The sequence below is a fragment of the Chanodichthys erythropterus genome, chromosome 9 (genome assembly GCF_024489055.1).
Source record: "Chanodichthys erythropterus isolate Z2021 chromosome 9, ASM2448905v1, whole genome shotgun sequence".
Lineage (NCBI taxonomy): Eukaryota > Metazoa > Chordata > Actinopteri > Cypriniformes > Xenocyprididae > Chanodichthys > Chanodichthys erythropterus.
This window is the reverse complement of record NC_090229.1, coordinates 8,208,430-8,231,703: the sequence shown is the minus strand read 5'-3', so window position 1 is coordinate 8,231,703 and position 23,274 is coordinate 8,208,430. Positions and strand designations below refer to the sequence as shown.

Genomic DNA, 23,274 nt, shown 5'->3' with positions numbered 1-23,274 from the left:
ACCCCATTATTGTCATTGTGTAAAGCATCAAATAGACATCACAAAAAAGTAGCTTCAGAAAGAAATATTTTATTTGATTCAACAATTTGTTGCACAAAGTTTTGGACCATGAGGTTGAGTAAATGATGACTGAATTTTCATTTTTTGTTGAACTACACCTTTAATTAGCGGTGTAACGATACGCTCAGGTCACGATATGGTACGTATCTCGATACGGAGTTCACGATACGTATCACGATATTTTGAACAAAATGAAACTGAAATTCAAACAAGATTTATTAAAAAAAACATTAAAAATTTCAATAATTTTCCTTGTTGTACATACAAGATCACATTTCAATAAAATAAATAAATATAAAATTTTAATAAAAACCTTCTGTATTCAAATTAACAGTTGAATAGGGCTGTCTGTCACTGAAAAAAAAAATGTTAAATTTAACATGAACTTAGAATTATGAATAGGGGCCGTTCACATATCGCGTCTAAAAACGCGTGGAAGGCGCGGCCGCACCGCTTCTCCTTCTTTCCAAAGCGCTTGCGCTCCCGTGGCGTCGGTCGTTGCTATGCAACTATGAACTGAGCTCTCCAAGAGGATCAGGATGTTTCTGCAAAGGATAAATGATTTCTAGCCCTTGCATTAGTTTTACTACGAGATATTTTGATGGAGATAAGATATAAAAACCACACTGTACAGCTATAATCAGCTGTTCGGCTGAGCTTTTGATGTTTTGTTACGGAAAGGCCATAGCTGATCGGTTGATTCTTGTCACACAACATGCGGTGCGCTTGCGGCATTCTGAGAAGTTGAGAATTGCATGCGCGTCGATCCCATTATGAGCGCAGCTACATTTGAAAATAATAACTGACAACATGTGAACGGCCCCACAGAACTTCTTAAAGCAAAGCATCACAAGCGTCTTTTGCTTTTCTGTGAACACAGCTGTTGCTGTGCACTGCGGTGAAAGAAAGCCACGACTTTTCTCACGCGACCATGCAAGAGACTGACATGAGAAACGTTTAAACCTGCTTGCAAGATTCAATGTGTGCCCGAAACACTTACTGAACTAGAGAGCTGATTGAGACACACCATCTACGATAAATCGTTACACCCCTAATACTTATAGTATTTTAAAAAAAAAATGTGGTAGCATTGGATCTGGACAGGAAGGATAACTCTGGGAGTTGGAAGGGGTGTGTTGCGATTCTGCCTTCTCACATTGCGATACAGGTTCGTGGACCTGCGTATCGCGATTTCGGTTTCATATCGCATATCGCTACAGCTCTACCTTTTAATGTTTTATTTTTATTTATTCTGTTATATAATATGGAAAATTATTATTACAATTTTTTTTTTCAAATTATACTCTAAATAAGAATCTAAAACAGCCAGTAGGTGGTGGTAAATGTCTTAATGATTAAGTCATTCATTCATTCATTCATTCGATTTGTTCAAACGTTGAATTGATTCAGGAGTGAAGTAACTGGTTCTCTTTATGAACGAGCCATTGAATCATTTGTTCACTGGATTCGTTCAAAATGCGGATTCAGAAATGAAACGCTGCTGTGTGTTGCTCGGAGGCGAACAGTTCTGCTTTGTCTTAGGTAAAATTGAACAAAAACAGACATTATTGAGTCTAAAATAATTAACTTCTTATTTATTGAACTGTTGTATAAAATCAGTATCACATTTGCACTTGTGCAATTCGAACAAAAATGGCACTCATGATATAGCTTCACTATTTCATATGATATAAATATGAGACAAAAACTCAAACTTGGGCATTTTTGCCCCCATATCTTTAATTTTAGGGTCATTCAGAAAACACAAATATATTTTACAAAGATATATGATTTATAAAAAGAGTCTCAATAGGCCTCCTTCATGCAGTGTTCATTATGTAAATAGTCCCATACAATTTGACAATTTATGTAAGAATTGTTCTTCAAATGATTTACACATCCGTTCTGCTCTTTTTTCATGAAAAAGTCCTATTGGACAAAATTAACTAGCAATAAAGAAATGTTAATTTGTTGAATGCATAATTTTACTGACATGTTCTATGGAAATACAGTTCGATATCTCTACCATTCATATGCTTGTGAGATTTTTTGCACCATTTTATAAAATGCATTAGAAATTCAGGCCTTTTTTCCTTATGTCTTGACTTCATAATAGCTCGACAAATTCCTAGATAAGTTAATGATGTTGAAGTCGTGACCTCTGCGACCTGTATGCCAGTATGCGGGTTGCCTGTAATTGACCCCAATTAAGATGCCCAGGACCCCAGCAGCTGTGTCTCATAGAGATGTATGACTGCTGGGTGCCTGGCGTCAACAGGTTGAGTGAGGTTTAGTTCAGCTTTTCACCACCTTTTCCACTGCAGAGCTCGCTTGAATTCCTCCCAGATATTTTCCCCCCAGAACAGCTGCAGAAAGATTCGGGCTTACCGCACACACCACTGAGGGCCATTTTCCACTCTTCGGGGCCTCTTGGACTGCTGGGGAACGATGTGGCACTGCTTGTTTTCTCTGTTGTGATTTATCTGGGCTGTACGGCTGAATGAACGCTGATGTAACAGCTGACGTTTCAATCGGCCCTAATGACCGGCCAAGGCATGAGGTTTCGTCGAGGCAGGGTGTTCTTTTGCCTTTTTCCAAAATAGATTTTGGTTTGGCCATAAATGGAAATAAATGCAGTGCAGTTTGCACTACTTAGGGGGAATTGAGTAAGAATGAATAGCGTTGTTTATTTGCACTTTGGCTATGATATTTTAGTGCTCGATTTGCAAAAAGAATCATGCAAATCAGGTAAAGGTGCCCACAATTGAACAGCATAAATCCATATCTTGCATATTAAGTGAATAAGATGTAGGTTTTGCACTGTTCAGTGAATTCATCTTTAATAATAAACTAATTTGAAGCACATCATTCATAAACCCCTTGTTATGTAAACTGAGCCAGTTTGTGTAAGACAGTTCAGACACAAGTGTGTTGATTTGTGCACTGAAATACACCGTGTGCTGAACTGTTTAGTCAGTTAGTCCCTGAGTTATTCATAGTCTTTCAAAGAGCATGATCCCATGTTTATCAGGGAAAACAAAAGTAAAAGTGCTGCTGTGGTGGTTCGTAATGCTGAATCTGGAGCTTTGCTCTGTTAAGTTTACTTGTGCTCTCTTGGACTTCCCGTCTCATCTTGAAGTCTCTTAAGCAAGCAGCCACTGATCGATCGAGTCTGATCAGCGATATTCTCTCAGGGTTGCGTTGGCTAAGTGCTCTCAGTGTTGTTGCTAATTAAAACCCAGACAGTAAAAACCACCGTCACCTGCTTTCTGCTCCACATGACGAGCTGCAGCCGCATGCCGGAGATGCGCCGTATCAGGGCTTAATGAGCATTTTCTCTGCTAACTTGATTTTTACAGGCCCTGCAAATATTTATGCTGTCCCCACCACAAATGGGAAAGTAATTTTTAGTAACATACATGTATATGTGTGCATGTTCAATTTATTCATTTAATTATATGTATATTGTATTGGATTGTATTATATGTATATGAAGTATGTTATACTGAATAACATTTTAGTGGGTGTCATCTGTAAACCATGGTAAAAAATGTATGATATTTAATTTTTGCTCAGGAAAAAAAAAAAAATTAAACCGGATCCATTCTGATGTACTGAAAAACAAGTCAAAGCTATATTACACTTATTGTCTTTGAACCATATATTTATATATATATGTATGTATATATATATGTATGTATATGTATGTATATATATATATATATATATATATATATATATATATATATATATAATATCACACACACACACATATATATATATATATATATATATATATATATATATATATATATATGTATATATATATATGTGTGTGTGTGTGTGTGATATTATATATATATATATATATATATATATGTGTGTGTGTGTGTGTGATATTATATATATATATATATATATATATATATATATATAATATCACACACACACACATATATATATATATATATATATATATATATATATATATATATATATATATATATATATATATATATATATATATATATATATATATATATATATATATATATATATATACACGTATATATATATATATATATACACGTATATGTATGTGTGTGTACATTATTATTTATTTAAACTATCAGCGTGTGTATGTATATATATTTAAAAAAATTCTTTGTGTTTGTGTGTGTAGATGTGTATAAAGACTACGTATATAAACTATCAGTATGTATACACACATACATATATTTAAATGTATATATTCTGTTCTCTCTCTTTTTTAGGATGGCCTCATCAACAATAAAATAAGTACTTGTGAAGAGAGTGAAACGATTGCATTGTCGTCATCTATAGTCATGCTCTTTGTCAATGTGATGTTCAGATGATCTCAGTCGTTTTCCAGGAGTGCTGTGGAGTGTGCAGAAAATTATAGATCTGGATTTAAGCTAATTTCCATTGGGTCAGGAAAGATGTTATCAGGATTGATTCTGAGCAGTGCAGGTGGAGAAAGTGCAACGATAACATCATCATCTGTAATTGTCTCTTGAGACCGTCAAATGATATCAGCGGTGATTGGGCATATTTTGGCAGTAGTGCTGTTAAGTTTGCAAATGATTGTTTTTCTTGTGTCAAGAAAGATGTTATCAGTGCCAGTTGACGCAGAGGGTGGAGTATAAACCTTTTTTTCTCATATAGATGTTGTTTCTGTTACTTTTTTTTCTCACAGTACTGGTATGAAGGGAATGAGATGGGAGACCTGCCTGTGGATTTCTCCATCGTGTGGGATGGCGACTTTCCCATCGACAAGCCGTCATCCATGCGAGGTAAGAAATCACACGCTTCACCTTAAGCCCCCTAGTGGCATTTCAAAAGCTAAAGAGAAGAAATATTGAAGTTATCCTCTCTACATTCATATTTTATCGACAATCCCAGTGTCCTCTTGATGTGGGACGGTGTTACATTTTGTGTAAAGTGGAACTTAATGCATCTTTTATTTTATTTTATCTGGATTTCACAGTCTGCTCAAACACACTTAGTCTGTCGGGTGTTCTCTCAGTTGCCGTGGCATATTTTATTAATATCGGCGCCTGCCTGCTTCAGCCTTATATAACAGCACATTACTGACTGCAGAGGATGGTATAGAATCCACGTCTGTCAGCTTTTAACCTATCCACACCTCTGTCAGTTTGCATTTACTTGTAACACTTTGAGAAATACGAATCGAAAGACCTCCAGGAGTTGATATATCTCTTGAGGAGAGCTTCATCAGGTTTGCTATTACAGAGTGTTTCTGTGGTTTCAAAGGAATAGAGCTGAAAGAGGAATAGAAAGTCACAGCTCACTGTGTGTCTGCAGATATACAATCTCCGCGGTAAATTATTGGTGTTGTGTTTATTAGTCTGTGATCGTGTTTTCAGTGGTCTGTCATTCTTTGCTCAGTTGGGCAATTCAGCCTCTACATCCACCTTCCCAGAGCTGCCTTTAAAGATTCCTCATTTTGGCCAAAATCCAAGGCAACTTCACATGTATTCTTTGCATGCTAGAAAATCCCAGAATGCCTTGCAACAAGCTTTGTGAAGATTTTTTAGCAAAGTCTAGAAGAAAAGTGTGTGTGTGTGTGTGTGTGTGTGTGTGTGTGTGTGTGTGTGTGTGTGTGTGTGTGTGTGTGTGTGTGTGTGTGTGTGTGTGTGTGTGTGTGTGTGTGTGTGTGTGTGTGTGTGTGTGTGTGTGTGTGTGTGTGTGTGTGTGTGTGTGTGTGTGCTTTTGTTTATATTACATTGTGGGGACCAAATGTCCCCATGATGTAATATAAACCTGAGTTCACCTACATCGTGGGGACCAGCCAGCGGTCCCCACAATGTAAATGGGTTTATAAATCATATAGAATGAGTTTTTGTGAAAAAGTAAAAGTTTGCACAGTTTCCTGTGAGGGTTAGGTTTAGGGGTAGGGGCAGGGTAGGGGGATAGAATGTACAGTTTGTTCAGTGTAAAATGCATTGAAGTCTATGGAAAGTCCCCACAATTCACAAAAACAAACATGTGTGTGTGTGTGTATATTCTGAATAATTTTTGGTTCCAAATTTTTATCATTTTACTGGTAGTCCACTGTATGAAGAATTTTTGGGTATAATATGTCACAGTTTACTTTATTAAGCTATCTTCACTTACATAAATGAAGTGTAGTGTCCTGCACCCACTAGTAAAAATTTATAAAAACATATCTGAATAATTTTTGGTTTGGCTGTATGTGTGTGTAATATAATATAATATAATATAATATAATATAATATAATATAATATAATATAATATAATATAATATAATATAATTAATATAATATAATATAATATAATATAATAAATATAATATAATATAATATAATATAATATAATATAATATAATATAATATAATAAATATAATATAATATAATTAATATAATTAATATAATATAATATAATATAATATAATATAATATAATATACCCACACAGCTGTCTATTTATATTCTACCCACACAGCTGTCTATTTATATTCTAAATATTCAGTTTTTATTCTACGTCATATATATATGTGTGTGTGTGTGTGTATATATATATGTGTGTGTGTGTATATATATATATGTATATATATATATGTATATATATATATATATATATATATATATATATATATATATATATATATATATATATATATATATATATGTATATATATGTATGTGTGTGTCTTTATATTTTGATTTATATTATAATATTTTACCAACTTTTATTATATTTATTATAATATTTTATTAAATTATATTATTTATTAATTATAATATAATTATATACATATTTTGAATGTCAATAATATAATATAATATAATATAATATAATATAATATAATATAATATAATATAATATAATATAATATAATATAATATAATATAATATAATATAATATAATATAATATAATATAATATAATATAATATACAATGGTAAAACTGTCCTGTCGTATAAGCTTTTTTATTTATTTATGTTTATGTATTATATATTAATTACTAGATAGGGCTTTTTCACATATTCAGTAAAAGTATATTTTATTTACTAGTGAAAAGCATTTAATTAAAAATGCTCTATATTTTTGTGTTTATTAGCAACATGCTAACATTAGGCTCTATTTGGAATAAACTGAGCATGTTTAGTGGCTCTTTTTTTTTTTTTTTTTTTGTAAATGTGAGTGACTATTAACTAAGTTGCCACCTGTAACTTATGAGATTCTATGATGCTGCCCATGTAGACAGTAACTAGTGAGTGAGCTCACCAGCGTTTGGAACAGAGCCGCTGTGTATAGAATTCAACCTCTACACCCACTACAGCAGAGCAACTTGGTTTTCTGCTTCCTCGAGGCCTCTGGTCAGAGATATTAGTGTGTGTGGGCAGCACATGAATCACGGCACAGTGAAAGCAGGCGTGGGTTTTGCCTCGGCTACCTTCCCCTTACAGTTCAATTATCGATTGGCACTGCACAGCTGGCACCACTCCAAACATGCCCTGCGTTAAACTGCCCAGCTGAGAGTACGGCTATATTCTCACTCTGTGTGTGTGTCTGTGTGTGTGTGTGCAGCTCTCCTGTATAAGTGTGAAGCTCAGAGGGACAGCTGTGGACTCTGTCTGAAGGCAGACAGCATGTTTGAGTGTGGCTGGTGTTTGACCGATAAGAAGTGTCTCCTGAAGCAACACTGTCCATCACCCGAATACAGCTGGATGCATCAGGGACGGCGCAACGTACGCTGCAGCCATCCTCGTATCACAAAGGTAACATGCGTGTCATAAGAGCCATCTTGCACCACAGATTTGTATGGTTGTCAGATTAACCCTAATGAAACATACCACTCATCTTTGCAAACCCCTTTACGTCCATAATGTGACATTTCTGATGGAAACATATTTAACCCAACTTGGGTTGTTTTTAACCCAGCATTTTTTGTAGTGTGGTTAAAACACACACAAAATACACAATCCTGCATGGCAGATATCCCAGACTGCACCTATCACAGCAGTGACCTTTACAGCTCTTAGAATTTGATTCTTTTACATCCTCCAATGAGAAGCTGTCATCTCTGTCCCCACAGATCCGTCCACTGACGGGACCGAAAGAGGGCGGCACACGCGTGACCATCGAAGGAGAGAATCTGGGGCTGCAGGTTCGAGAGATCACACATGTGCGTGTGGCGGGAGTTCGATGCAACCCTGCTGGTTCTGAATACATCAGCGCTGAGAGGTGGGTTACATAAAATATTATACACTGCAAATTCAGCTTCATACTTTTCATGTTGCTAGTTAAAGGTGCAGTAAGTGATTTCTGAGAAACGCTGTTGATTTTTGAGATCAACCCAAACAAACACACCCCTCTCTTCATTGCTGATTGGTTGATTGACAAGTGTGTTGTGGTGCTCGGTCCGATCCACTTTCAACAGCGTTTCTTAGAAATCGCTTACTGCACCTTTAATTTGAATGAGTTATTATCACATTTGTGGACAGTGTTTTGTACAGGAGTGATTTCTGTGTTTGTTCTTGACCTGCAGGATTGTGTGTGATATGGAAGAATCTCTGATGTCGAGTCCCCCTGGTGGTCCGGTGGAGCTGTGTATCGGTGACTGCAGTGCCGAGTATCGTACCCAATCGTCTCAGACGTACTCTTTTGTGGTACGACCTCTACTTTTTAAGACATATTGGCTGTGTCTGATGAAAAATATTGTCCTATAAGGCAGTATATGAAGGGTGGATGACATCAAGGCAAATCCTGTGTGTGCTGTTTAGTGATTGGTTGACAGAATAAATACTGTAGTGGTTGGAAAAAGTTGGTTAATGTCCATTTTTTTATTTTTCTATTTTGATTATTTAATTACAGTGCTTATTTCTTAGTTGAAATGGAATTAGATGTTGAAAAAATATATGTAAAAAAAAAAAAATATATATATATATATATATATATATATATATATATATATATATATATATATATATATATATATATATATATATATATAGCTAATTTATTTTTTACTTTTTTATTTTTACATTTTTTTCTTTTTCTTTTTTATTCAATTTATGATCCATTTTTGATAAAAAATAAGCATTTTAATTATTAAAAACTCAAATTTGTTCTAGAATATTAAATATTAAAATGCTTTTAAAGCATTTTCCAGGTGGCTTTATACACAAAACTCCACCTGACTAGCCAGCAAGGCAACTGCCTTCGATTTTGGACGTAGCTGTTATATTTTAATCATTCTTTTTGTATTGATTCCCTTATCGCTGCTAACATTTTGTTTGTGGTGATTTAAGAGCAGCTAATCAATACGTATCCATCCTTTGAGACTCAGCCAATCCGATTTTGCACTTGAAACCGATGAATCGTTAGGATTCCCCTTTCCTACATCCTGTTAGCCAATCAAATCAACTGGTGGAGCCCATGTGATAATGTAGTTGAAGGGAAGGGGGGATGTAAAGAATGACACAATTACCCCCTCTTCCCTGCTGAGTTTTAAGTGGTGCCCAGCAGGAATACGGCATTAGTCTATTATCCCGAGCCTCGGAGCTGTACATACACACACTCACACGTATATAAATGGACGACCCTGCCTGGATTCCCTCAACATCTAATCAATAGCGTCCAGGCAGCTTCAGTCGTGCAGAAGGGTAAAGCAAATGAAAACACGCACTCCGACCAATTACACAGGTATGCAACTAATTACTGCGAGAGGACGGCGCTGCAGAAGCGCCTGACAGGTCCTGCGCCGAAACAAACGAGCCCTGCACGGAGCGAGAGCAAACAGGACATTTCTATTACAGTGATGAGTGTAATCTTTTCATGTAGTACCAGAATGGGGAAAACAAGTGCACGCTTGAGCGTCTGTATCACGCTGCAGCAAGCTCCATCTGTTCGGAAGTTACCTCCATTTCTCTCGTCCCTCTAGACTCCGAGTTTCAACCGGGTGCGGCCGGAGAAAGGACCCGTGTCCGGCGGGACCAGGCTGACTATCTCAGGCCGACATCTGGATGCCGGGAGCGCAGTGACCGTGCTTTTGGCCCAGGAAGAGTGTCTGTTTGTCAGGTGAGCAGCTTTTCTGTCAGCTCTTAACCGGATCTTCCAGCACGGATCACATCTGTGTCCTGCGACATCTGCGGGATGCAGTTGGACTTCGGAGGAAGCAAGATGTGTCATTTCCACATGATATCAAATGAGCGTGTATGGCTGTCCTCAAATACATCCTCATGTGCCAAGAAACATGATGCATTGCTAGTTCTGATTGTTAGTGAACTGTGTGGTGATTAAACTGCAGTAACATCTGCGCTGAAGACTTAAATTGTATATTGTTGTCAGTTCCTGGCTGAAAAGACCAGCATGTATTTCCATGCTAGTCTAGCCTGGTTTAGGCTGGTCTAGCAATGTTTTCTTGCTGGTAGAGAAACCATAAATAAAAAAGTTTAGAAAATTACATTAAAAAAAAAAAAAAAAAAAAACTAAATAAATAAATAAATAAGGATGGATGGATGGAGGGATGGAGGGAGGGAGGGAGGGAGGGAGGGAGGGAGGGAGGGAGGGAGGGAGGGAGGGAGGGAGGGAGGGAGGGAGGGAGGGAGGGAGGGAGGGAGGGAGGGAGGTAGGTCCTGGTCATATAATTAGAATATCATCAAAAAGTTGATTTATTTCACTAATTCCATTCAAAAAGTAAAACTTGTATATTATATTAATTTATTACACACAGACTGATATATTTCAAATGTTATGTTTATTTCTTTTAATTTTGATGATTATAACTGACAACTAAGGAAAATCCCAAATGCAGTATCTCAGAAAATTAGAATATTCTGAAAAGGTTCAATATTGAAGACACCTGGTGCCACACTCTAATCAGCTAACTAACTCAAAACACCTGAAAAGCCTTTAAATGGTCTCTCAGTCTAGTTCTGTAGGCTACACAATCATGGGGAAGACTGCTGACTTGACAGTTGGGGGAGATTCACAAAGAGTGGACTGCAGCTGGAGTCAGAGCTTCAAGAACCACTACACACAGACGTATGCAAGACACGGGTTTCAGCTTTCGCATTCCTTGTGTCAAGCCACTCTTGAACAACAGACAGCGTCAGAAGCGGCTAAAGACAAAAAGGACTGGACTGCTGCTGAGTGGTCCAAAGTTATGTTCTCTGATGAAAGTAAATTTGGCATTTCCTTTGGAAATCAGGGTCCCAGAGTCTGGAGGAAGAGAGGAGAGGCACACAATCCACGTTGCTTGAGGTCCAGTATAAAGTTTCCACAGTCAGTGATGGTTTGGGGTGCCATGTCATCTGCTGGTGTTGGTCCACTGTGTTTTTTGAAGTCCTAGGTCAACGCAGCCGTATACCAGGAAGTTTTAGAGCACTTCATGCTTCCTGCTGCTGGCCAACTTTATGGAGATGCAGATTTCATTTTCCAACAGGACTTGGCACCTGCACACAGTGCTAAAGCTACCAGTACCTGGTTTAAGGACCATGGTATCCCTGTTCTTAATTGGCCAGCAAACTCGCCTGACCTTAACCCCATAGAAAATCTATGAGGTATTGTGAAGAGGAAGATGAGATATTCCAGACCCAACAATGCAGAAGAGCTGAAGGCCACTATCAGAGCAACATGGGCTCTCATAACACCTGAGCAGTGCCACAGACTGATAGACTCCATGCCACGCCGCATTGCTGCAGTAATTTAGGCAAAAGGAGCCCCAACTAAGTACTGAGTGCTGTACAAGCTCATACTTTTCATGTTCATACTTTTCAGTTGGCCAAGATTTCTAAAAATCCTTTCTTTGTATTGGTCTTAAGTAATATTCTAATTTTCTGAGATACTGAATTTGGGATTTTCCTTAGTTGTCAGTTGTAATCATCAAAATTAAAGGAAATAAACATTTGAAATATATCAGTCTCTGTGTAATGAATGAATATAATATACAAGTTTCTTTTCAAAATCATATTTCATTTCAGCTATTAAATAAATTACATATTTTTTATTTATTTAATTTATAATTTTTGATGAATATTTATTTTTTATTTATTTGTTTATTTTTTATTTATTGATCTGAACGCAGTTACCTTACTAAAAAAAACGGCATGTATTTCTATTCTAGTCTAAACCAGTTTATGCTGGTCTAGCCATGTTATTCACCAACAAAGCTGGTGAAACTGATTGACCAAAGAAGTCCAGCCCAGCATTCAAAACACATTAGAGGTCTTTTCAACCTGCTAAAAACAGCTTAACCCTTAAATATAAGGTGGTTGACCTGGTCGTGTTGGTTAGGCTGGTCTGTTTTGATGGTTTTAGATGGGATTTAGGCACATTTCAACTGGGAGACCAGATGGCTGACCAGCTAATCACCAGTTTGGCCATCCTGGCCAACCAAATGAACCATCTTAAAGTCAGCCAAGACCACTGTAGGCTTATTTAAGCTGTTTATGCAGTCAGTTTTGATTTATTTTTAAAATTTGTAAATAATAATGGTCAAAATTATGAACATTTCTTCAAATATTTCTGTTTTTGTATAATTTAACCTCTATGTTTTGTTCTGACAGGAGAACAGTGCGTGAGATAGTTTGTGTGACGCCACCATCAGCGTCAGGCTCTGGGGCTTCATCTGTCAAGCTGTTCATCGACAAGGCAGAGGTCACCAGCGATACACGTTACATTTACACCGAAGATCCAACCATTTCCAGCGTCGAGCCCAACTGGAGCATTATCAAGTACGTTAACACAATCTCACACACACTCGATGGCTCTGTTCCAAACCCTCGCTGTCTGCTGTCTACATAAGGCTAATATGTCTTGCTAACTTCAAAAACGCCATTCCTAATAGAATCTCATAAATGGATTAACTGAAACACTCACAGAACAGAAACTCACAATTTCCAGTAAAGAATTAGCATATGCCAGTGAATCAGTAGTTTAATTACTAATTACTAACTCTGACTAGTTAGGGAGCTTACTAGCAGCAGAGCCACAGTCATGCATGCATGCATGCAGAGTTACTCAATTTGATATATTGAGTATTGCTTGTTTGTTCTGATAGTGGCAGCACCACCCTCACGGTCACAGGAACCAATCTGCTAACCATTCAGGAACCCAAAGTCAGAGCCAAATATGGAGGAGTGGAGACCACAAACGTGAGTTCCCGACCAGCTGTCCTTCTCCTCTATGCCCCCACCATCATTACGGACAGCCTGTTGTTTATGTCATACTGCTTCCGCTACATAATGTCTGGATGTTCCTCCACAGGTTTGTATGGTGGTGAATGACTCTGTGATGACGTGCTTGGCTCCGGGCATCATCTACACCAAACGCCAGGCTCCAGAGAGTGGAGTTCACCCAGATGAGTTCGGCTTCATCCTGGACCATGTATCCGCCCTCCTTACCCTCAATGGAACTCCTTTCACGTACTATCCTAACCCGACCTTTGACCCTCTTGGGAATGCTGGGATTCTGGAGGTCAAACCAGGATCACCCATCATCTTGAAGGCATGACCTTTGTCATAATCTCATCATCCCTAATTGATATTTTTCCCAATTTGTATTTGTGTGAATACAAAGCCCCAATCATATTTCGCTTTGAAATCTTTTTTTTTATTTTTTATTTTTTTTATGCATAAAAAAAATTGAAAATAAATATTTTTAAAGAAAATAACCCATTATGACACATATATATGTGTGTGTGTCTTAAAAAACAGGCTTTAAAATTTTGACATAATGTTAGATTTAAATTATGCACACCAAATGAAAAAAATTAATCTGTTAATTTTTTGGTGAATTCAATTTTCTGTGCTTTCATCTGTAAACAGGGCAAGAACCTCATCCCTCCTGCTCCCGGTAACGCCCGGCTGAATTACAGCGTGATGATTGGAGAAACGCCCTGTCTGTTAACAGTCTCTGAATCTCAGCTGCTCTGCGATTCACCAGATCTGACCGGAGAACAGCGAGTGATGGTGAGGATCATGCTACAATGACATTTTCCCATCATGCATTATAAACACCTAATCTATAACGAGCCTCTCTTGCTGGCAGAGAGCAAAACATGCTCACCTCTCAATGCGCTGACTGAGAATTTACGACTCTGTGTTTATTGTATATAAACCAATAAAGTTGGCAGAAAATGAATGGTTGGCCATAAGTTGGTGGAAATGCTGAATGTTTGTTTTGCATAGACTCAGGCATTGTGCGTCTTATTTAATCAATCTCATAATAAGCCACTGCTGCGTGGCCGTTTTTTTACCTTAATGCTAAAACAGAAAACATAAAGGTCAACTGGAAGTGGCTCGCCGTACATTAAGCACTTATTAGGATTATAGGGAGCGCTGATACAAGCAATTTCCCACGTAATCTAGCTATCTGCTCTCCCGGCAGCTCAAACAATTATTACAAACAGCAGACAGGAATCCTTCATAACCTTCATGAGCCCTGACATATGCTTAGAGAGAGCATTTGAGACAAGTTCATTCCCCTTTATTGATAATAACAGCTTTCATTAGTGGTTACTCAGGAAATCATTACTATTATTATTGCTCATACTTGGTGTTAGTCATTTGAACAAACCCCTAACCCTGTGTATTAAACTTTAGCATGTAGCTCGTCCTGCACTGTATGTGCTACAGACACGAGTAATGTCTCAAATCATGTGGCTATTTAATTGAAATATGATGAAATATGACTGAATTATTTGCGTTGGCCAATATTCTATATGTATATGTGTGCATGTGTTTGTGTGTGTGTGTGAGTTAATCATGAGTTTCGCACCTCTGAACTACATAACACGTAGCACACAACACCATGGCCTGACATTTGCTTGGGTATCGATCAGATTTTCTTCAGAAAATCAAGTTTTATTTGATTTTATAAAACCGCATAATGTTTTGCCAATGCCATTTCCTGAATACAAAGTTTGTCAGAGTAATTACTTTCAGAACTGGTCAATATGCACCTCAACAGATCAATTCGAATAAAATCCAGGTCCAAGTCTCTTAGGCTACATTCACACTGCAAGCCTTAAAGGATTAGTTCACTTTAAAATGAAAATTATCCCATGGTGTACTCACCCTCAAGCCATACTAGGTGTACATGACTTTCTTCTTTCTGATGAACACAATCAGAGTTATATTAATAAATATCCTGACACGTCTAAGCTTTATAATGGCAGTGAACAGGACCAATGAGTATGAAGCTCAAGAAAGTGTATCCATCCATCATAAACGTACTCTACACGGCGTCGGAGGCCTTCTGAAGAGGAGCGATGCGTTTGTGTAAGAAAAATAACCATATTTAACAAGTTATGAAGTAAAATATCAAAGTAAGTCAAATACACCTGGGATGGCTTGAGGATGAGTAAAGCTTGGAGTAATTTTCATTTTAAAGTGAACTAATCCTTTAATGCTCTTTTATATATAATGCTCTCCGATTTATTGCTCATATCCTTTTTTTTAATAGCTTAGTAAGCAATTACACGTTTGTTTATTATGTGATCTGCCGCAGAACCCAGAGAAGTTATTTGCAGGCAATATTAAAAAACAAAGGATGCAAAACAAAAGAGAGCATTGTTTTTAAACATTTATGATGTTTTGCCTGTATAAAGAGCTGTAATACTTTGAAGTGTCTGTTCAGACTGAGGTCACATTGCAAAACATCCAATCTGTCTCAGATTTAGGACCACATATGGAAGTGGCCCAAATCAGAATTGAAAAGATCAGATTGTGCTGTTCACACTGTTATGACAAAAACAGATCTGAGTCACATATGAGCAAAAAAAAATCAGATTTGGACCACATTTACCTGCAGTCCGAACCCTGATCTATGTCAATATAAGGTATGCACATTACACCCCCCTAATTCGGTCCAATGCCCTCCCATTGGATTGATGCATAAGCTCTGTGGAGACAAAGATTACGTATATATATCAAAGAGGTGATTATTCAGTTAAGTTCCAGTTTGTGAATCTACAATATGGAGAAACACCCATAGAAAAGGGGGAAAAAAAGTGTGAGAGAGAAAGAGACATAGTGGGATTGAGAGTGCTGGGATCACTCAGCTAATGACCTGACACATATCGACAGCGCTTCAGGATTCACTTTGTTCCCTTCTATCACCAAGTCTCAATAATTAATGCAGCCACGCAGGGCCCGAGCAGCCACGGAAAGGTGAAACTCGTTAGGACAGATGGCTGGATGCCGCGTTTAATTGGTCCGCGAATAGTGCAAGGCTGAGCTCCCGGTACCACGCCTCGGTCGGACCCGAATCTCTAACTAGACCTCTATTACCTGCTGATTTGTGCCTAATTGCCTTCAACACCTGTGCCAAAGTGACTTTTTGAAGTAATTTGATGTGGATTAGTGGTCACGGAGGCGGCAAGCGATTGTTCTCTCACTGCAGGTGGAGGAACGCGACGTTAACGTGTCAAACAAGTGCATAATTCTGTGGCAATTCTAATTGCAAGCTGATTTCATTCAAGAAGAAACCGTGTGAGTGCCCTCGGCCAATCAAAAGCCCTCATTATGAGCCACTAAAGTCGCCGGAGTGCTTAGATTGAAGGGCCTGCGCTCAACCTGAGGCCTCATCAGGAAAAGCTGAGTTGATGGAATTGTCACTGGCCCCATTGGTTTGTGGTTGGGGCCAGGGAAAATTTTGGTAGGGCAATTTTGACTGGACCAGTAGAACAAATCCTTAGCGTTGAGCCCTGCCCCATACTTTGACTTCTAATAGATTATTTTGTCTGTGCATGCAGATTCTCGTGGGCGGCCTGGAATATTCTCCCGGAACGCTTCACATCTATTCGGACAGCACTCTCACGCTGCCCGCCATCATCGGGATTGGAGCGGGCGGAGGCGTTCTCCTCATCGCCATCATTGCTGTGCTCATCGCCTACAAGCGCAAGACGCGGGACGCCGACCGCACACTCAAACGCCTACAGTTGCAGATGGACAATCTGGAGTCCCGGGTCGCGCTGGAGTGCAAGGAAGGTACGATTTTTGGTTACTTAAGCATCTGCGCTGCATAAAGCCCGTGCCAAGCTGTTTCTGACAGGTGTGCAGAGTGTTTTAATTAGCTACTAATGGTTTTAACCCGTAGGATAAATCAAATGGAGCTGTGATGTATTATTTCATTGTGCGTGAGGTGTCCCGTGGGCCTCTGGCGTGCTGTTGTGTTGAGAACGGGAGCGAGTCGGAGGCACTCTCACACTGCAGTAGCCTGGATTCTTGCAGAGTTTGACGCAGTCTTTGTGGAGGGATTGAACTGGGTCATGACGTCATAATGTCCTCATCCTTTGATACCGGTTTTATTCACAGCTTTAAAAGGATCTGTAGCTCAGGCAGACACGGTGCGGTGTTATTTATGCATTTGTTAAAAGAATGCCATGAGATACTGGAATAAATGCAACTTTTATTTTTATGCAATTTTTATACGTTTATTTTTCATTTCTGTGTCATGTGTCAGTGGGCATACTTTCCCAGAGAAGAGACTGAAACTGTTGAAACACACATATCAGTAGTGCTTTTTTACCTATATCTAAAGGGTATCCAAATATATTTATTAATGCTAGCAAAAATACAAAACTCAACTACTATAGAAGTCAATGTAAATCAAGAATAGACAATTGTATTGTGCACGACAACTCAATTACAGAGAAAAATGTTTTTTTTTTACTTTTTCGTTTTTCATGCTTTCATTCAGTGCAGGATAAATCTCCCTAGAATGATTCCATGATGGATGTAAAACTGCCCAATTAGACAGGAAAAGGGTCTCTGATCAACATCAACAAAACAAGCAGCTACAATGAAAAGTTGCAAAGCAAACCCATTAAATTAGATTCTTGTTTAGTTTGCTGCGAAGTTTCTAAATGTCAAATAAAATAGCAACTTTTGCTAATGTAGCCAATGCCGGTAATCTCAAAAGTATCAGTATCCCCTAGTATATCTGTCTGTGACAGCATATGAGATGTTCCTCAGTCTGATGTATGCATATCTCCATTCTTTATTCATCTCAGCATTCGCTGAGCTGCAGACAGACATCCAAGAGCTGACGAACGACATGGACGGTGTGAAGATCCCTTTCCTGGAGTATCGCACCTACACCATGAGAGTGATGTTCCCTGGCATCGAAGAACACCCGGTTTTAAAGGAGCTGGACGTAAGGGAACTTTTAAAACATCCTGGTTCAATTTCTCTGTCCCCAGGTGTCGTCTGTCACTCGCAAGTGCCAATAAGTAGGTTGCCACAACTCATAGACCATTTTCTTTTAATCCTTCTGCCAAAAAAAGAAAGCAAAAAAAACCCTAGATGTGCTTTAAAAAGATCCCCTAAGCTCTGAAGCTACGGTACTGCTGTCTCAGTAGTGAGCTTCAGAGCGAACGCCCCTCTTTCAGCATGCTTTTTAATTAAAACCTCAGGCAGAATGAAATCAGCAGCCCTGCAAGGCCCTGGTGGAATAGCCGTCTAGAGACGTGCCTTACCAAAAAATGTTTTGAAAATAGTCAGCAAAGAACAATTAAATCTCACCGCAGCGGAGCTTTTTCCAAGTATGCATTCAGGCAACAATTGTTGTTGCGCATGTTTCTCTCATCTCCTTCCTGCCTGCTTTTTCCATTCGTGTTTTTGTTCTCCTACCTTTTCTTTCATTTAATCAAATGCTTCCTCTCCTCTCAGTCTCCAGCTAATGTGGAGAAAGCACTGCGCTTGTTCAGTCAACTGCTGCACAACAAGATGTTCCTGCTGACCTTCATCCACACGCTGGAGGCTCAAAGGTCCTTCTCCATGCGGGATCGCGGCAATGTGGCCTCCCTCCTCATGGCGGCGTTGCAGGGACGGATGGAGTACGCCACTGTAGTTCTCAAACAGCTTCTGGCCGACCTGATCGAAAAGAACCTGGAGAACCGTAACCACCCCAAACTGCTACTTAGACGGTAAGAGGTGGTAACTGCTTCGAAATGTGGAGCATAACCTCCTCCAAAGTTACTTGAAGATTCATCATTACATTTGTGAAAAAATATGCTCCATCATATCATTGTCATATGACCACTCACATAGCAACTACATAGCAAGCCCTAGCAACCCTCCAGAACACCTTAGCAAATGCATAGCAACACCCTAGCAACCACCTAGAACACTTTAGCAACCACATAGCAGCATGGTAAAACCACTCAGAACACCCTAACATTGTAAGGCCCTATCAGTCCCTCAGAACATCTTGGTAAACACCTAGCAATGCCCTAGCAACCCCCTAGACCACTTTAGCAACACCATAGTAACCATGTAGAACACTTTAGCAACCGTAGCACCATGGTAACACCACTCAGAACACCCTAATATTGTAAGGCCATATCAGTCCCCCAGAACATCTTGGTAAACACCTGTCAATGCCCTAGCAAACCCCAAGAACACTTTAACAACACCCTAGAAACCATGTAGAATACTTTAGCAACCACATAGCAATACGGTAAAACCATTCAGAACACCCTAACATAGTAAGGCCTTATCAATCCCCCAGAACATCTTAACAAACCCATAGCAATGCCCTAGCAACCCCCTAGAACACCTTAGCAACTGAATAGCAATGCTCTAGAAAACAGCCAGAACATCTTAGCAACTACATTGCAGTGCCCTAACAACCCCCCAGAACATATTAGCAACCACCTAACAATGCCCTGGCAACCACCCAGAACACCTTAGCAATCTCCAACAATTGCCTTAGCAATGAGCCAGAACACTTTAGGAACAACATAGAAGCATGCTACACACCCCTCAGAACACCATAACAACCACCTAGTAATGCCGTAGCAACCATTCAGAACACCCTGGCAACCACACATCATCATTTGCATTTCTGGATTGCTTTGTCTTGCAGAACTGAATCTGTGGCTGAGAAGATGCTCACCAACTGGTTCACGTTCCTCCTGCACCGCTTCCTCAAGGTTTGCGACCTGTTTTCTCCCATAAATATTCAGTCAATTTTAATAATGTGCTGTGTGAAGCCCTGCATGAAGTAGAGCCACAACCTCAAACTTCTCTCTGGCTGACTAGCATCTTGTTTGCGAAAAGATTTTGGCGCGCTGACGTTTTTGACAGGCTGACTCATCGCAGAGCCTGCTAATAAATCTCGCCAAATCCTACGCTCCGGATAGCGACTCAGGAATGCCACGGCTTCCACCCAACCCCGAAATCAGCCCCGTCGAAGTCATGAGGGCACTTGCTCAATCCCACATCCTGTCAGGTGTTCTAGAGTTCACCAAGATGGCTGTTGTATTAGGCTAAAGCTGATTGAGATGGCTATTAGTGCTAAGGGCAGGAACATCAGGCCCTTTGTGCATTCAGGGCTGGAATTGCCCTGTGGAATGTAGCGCTGGCCGACCGCCCAGTGTCTTTACGTCCCATCAGTGCAGATGTTAAAGTGTTTTGGCCACCATACAGGCCTCTAGAAGTAATTACCATGAAATGCCTCTCGGTACGGCTCTATTGCACTGCCTGGGTGTGTACTTGTAATGCATTTCATATATATATCATGAGCCAAAGCATTCACATCTGTTGTATCCTTTATATTTATGTTGTATACATTACCGTATTACTACTGTAACGTTACCATCATATAGAACATATAAACGTTCAACTTAAAGGTTTCATTCATTCAGAAATGAAATGTCATTATTTACTCATTCCAAACCTGTATGAGATTTTCATTTATTAGAGGGAACACAAAGGGGAGGTTAAAGGCCCGCGTATACTTCTTTTTCCGCCTTCTGCTCCATCTTGTGTGAACCTTTCAAAGTACCTTTTAAATTATTTTTTATTTTATTTTATTTTATTTTATTTTATTTTAGAGCTTGACAGTTCATGGACACTATGCGTTCATTATATGATTTCTCCTTTAGAGTTTCACAAAAGAAAGTCATGCAGGTTTTGGAACGGACATGAGGGTGTGTAAATGACATAATTTTTCATTTTGGGGTGAACTAACTCTCCAAGGGTAACATAAATATTTGTTGCGCTGTCAGTTCATGTCATCTGCATTTACGCTGCATATGTTAAACTGTATGAATTCTGCGTTCAAATGTGTTCGTTAGCGAATGAAACCTGGCGCGGATCCCGTGACACACATCTGTTGTGTCATAACAGGGTCTAACGGCCAGACTATGAAAAGCAGACAGAGCCAAAACACAGGCAGTCTCTAGAAGCAATAAAAAGCTGAGGATTTGATGTATATATTAAGACTAAATGCATTTGACATAGAGTTCGGAGGCTGGTTGTTTAGAATTACTTGCTGTTAGGCATGCAATGGATGCTGGGTAACCCTCTCCGCCTGCGTTAGAAGAGTGTGATTCAGGATGTCATGCTGTAATTAATAATGTCAAGCTGATCTCGCCTAAGAACTAAATAATAGCCTCCCCTCAGTATCGCTGTTTAGTCATCAAACGCTTTTAAGTGGGTAATTGGAGACTTCTCCACACTTCACAAATGTCATCTGAAAAGAACCGTGATCGTCCGTGTCTCTCATTCTCACGGCCGCGCTTTCTTTCTTTGCATGCTCGCTGTTTTATTTCTCTTTTTTTGCTTCCTTTTGGTCAGAATGTCTTTTTTTGTCTCTCCTTTCATTGCTTTTTCCTCTGTATTTAAAGGTGCAATTATGCATTTTCGAAGTATGTGGAAAATTACAGCTCGCTGTGATTTTATTGAATTGATGGTCTGTGGTATTTTGCACAGGAAGTTCTTTAGTGTGTTCTTTAAAGGTAAAAGGTTTTAGAGGGAACATGTAATGGAAAATGAGATTTACTTGCTCTTTTGGAAATTAAAGCACAGAAGTAATAAATAGATGTACTAGAATAGGGCTGCATTATATTGGAAAAACTGACATTGCGATATTTACTTTTTCTGCGATATCTTTCTTGAATAGCTATATCTAGAAAGAATTATTCATTCTAGAATGTGTGGGGTGATTTTGTTGGGGAGTGCAATCGCACTATATAAGCCATATTGTGATATCGAGTTTATTTCGATATATCGTGCACCCTAGTTCACAACACATCACTTCTGCTTATGAAACATCAGCACTCTTTTGAATGATTTGCTTTCCATTCAATGTCATTTATTCCTGTGATGCAAAGCTGAATTTTCAAGTGTCATATGATCCTTCAGAAATCATTCTAATATGCTAATTTGCTGCTTAATATTTTTGTGAAAAGCCTGATACATTTTTAGGGTTCTTTTGTAACATTATAAATGTCACTTTTTGATCAATTTAATCTGTCCTTGCTGAATAAAAGTATTAATTTCATTAATAATAAAAGTATTATTTGACCCCAAATCTTTGAACAGCAGTGAATGCTGTCTTTATGTGTGCTTAAGGAAACCCTATGAAAGAGTTAATTAGCTCTGTAATGTCTATGGAAGTTGTGTGAGAATCCATTAACCGCAATGCATTGTTTAGCCAATCGTAACAGATGTCATTTACTGTACATAAAGCAGTCTTAAATACTGCAGCAAAAACAGCCTGTTTAATTCTGTGGGTCAGTGAGAAAGTGGGAAATGATCATGTACCGTAAAACTTTGCAAGAAACCATGACTAACATTATAAGTGGACTTTTGGGAGAAAATAAAATGCTACAAAAGTGTAGAATATGACCTCTCTCTGTCTCTCTGTGCAGGAGTGTGCTGGCGAACCTCTGTTTATGCTCTACTGTGCTATAAAACAGCAGATGGAAAAAGGTCCCATAGATGCCATCACAGGAGAGGCCAGATACTCCCTGAGCGAAGACAAGCTCATCCGACAGCAAATCGACTACAAGCAGCTGGTCAGTGTCCCCATGGTGACGCGCTCTCATGTATCCCATAATCCCTCTTCCTGTCTCCCAGCTCCCCCAGCCTCATTAAAGAGCACAAGTGTTTGATTTCAGCTTGAAATATACATTTGAAAAATACCCTAAATGCTTACAAATGTTTTACCTTTTCAGATGTTCCCATCTAGACATTTGTCTATTAATACTAATACTTAAATTAGTACTACTAATATACATTTTACCATGTCTTCTACATGTTAGAACATCCAAGATTTTGGTACAAAGAATATATATATTCATATTTAATAATAATCAGTGCAATGCAATGAAATATCATACTGCAATATTTGTACATTATTTATTCAAAAGACTAAATCATCATGACGATGGCTGTCATGCTTATATT

General features: G+C 38.7%; 1 protein-coding gene across 1 annotated transcript in view; it reads left to right on the top strand.

Moving 5' to 3' along the window:
• plxna3 (plexin A3) overlaps positions 1–23,274 on the top strand; it is a 196,917-nt gene that overhangs the window by 151,794 nt on the left and 21,849 nt on the right. The window contains exons 11-24 of the mRNA XM_067394453.1: positions 4,778–4,874; positions 7,658–7,848; positions 8,166–8,314; positions 8,619–8,739; positions 10,014–10,150; positions 12,640–12,807; positions 13,134–13,227; positions 13,340–13,579; positions 13,900–14,043; positions 16,830–17,064; positions 18,090–18,232; positions 18,748–19,004; positions 19,946–20,012; positions 22,737–22,883. Of these exons, the coding sequence (XP_067250554.1) occupies positions 4,778–4,874; positions 7,658–7,848; positions 8,166–8,314; positions 8,619–8,739; positions 10,014–10,150; positions 12,640–12,807; positions 13,134–13,227; positions 13,340–13,579; positions 13,900–14,043; positions 16,830–17,064; positions 18,090–18,232; positions 18,748–19,004; positions 19,946–20,012; positions 22,737–22,883 (2,190 nt within the window). The remainder of the gene's footprint in view (positions 1–4,777; positions 4,875–7,657; positions 7,849–8,165; positions 8,315–8,618; positions 8,740–10,013; positions 10,151–12,639; positions 12,808–13,133; positions 13,228–13,339; positions 13,580–13,899; positions 14,044–16,829; positions 17,065–18,089; positions 18,233–18,747; positions 19,005–19,945; positions 20,013–22,736; positions 22,884–23,274) is intronic.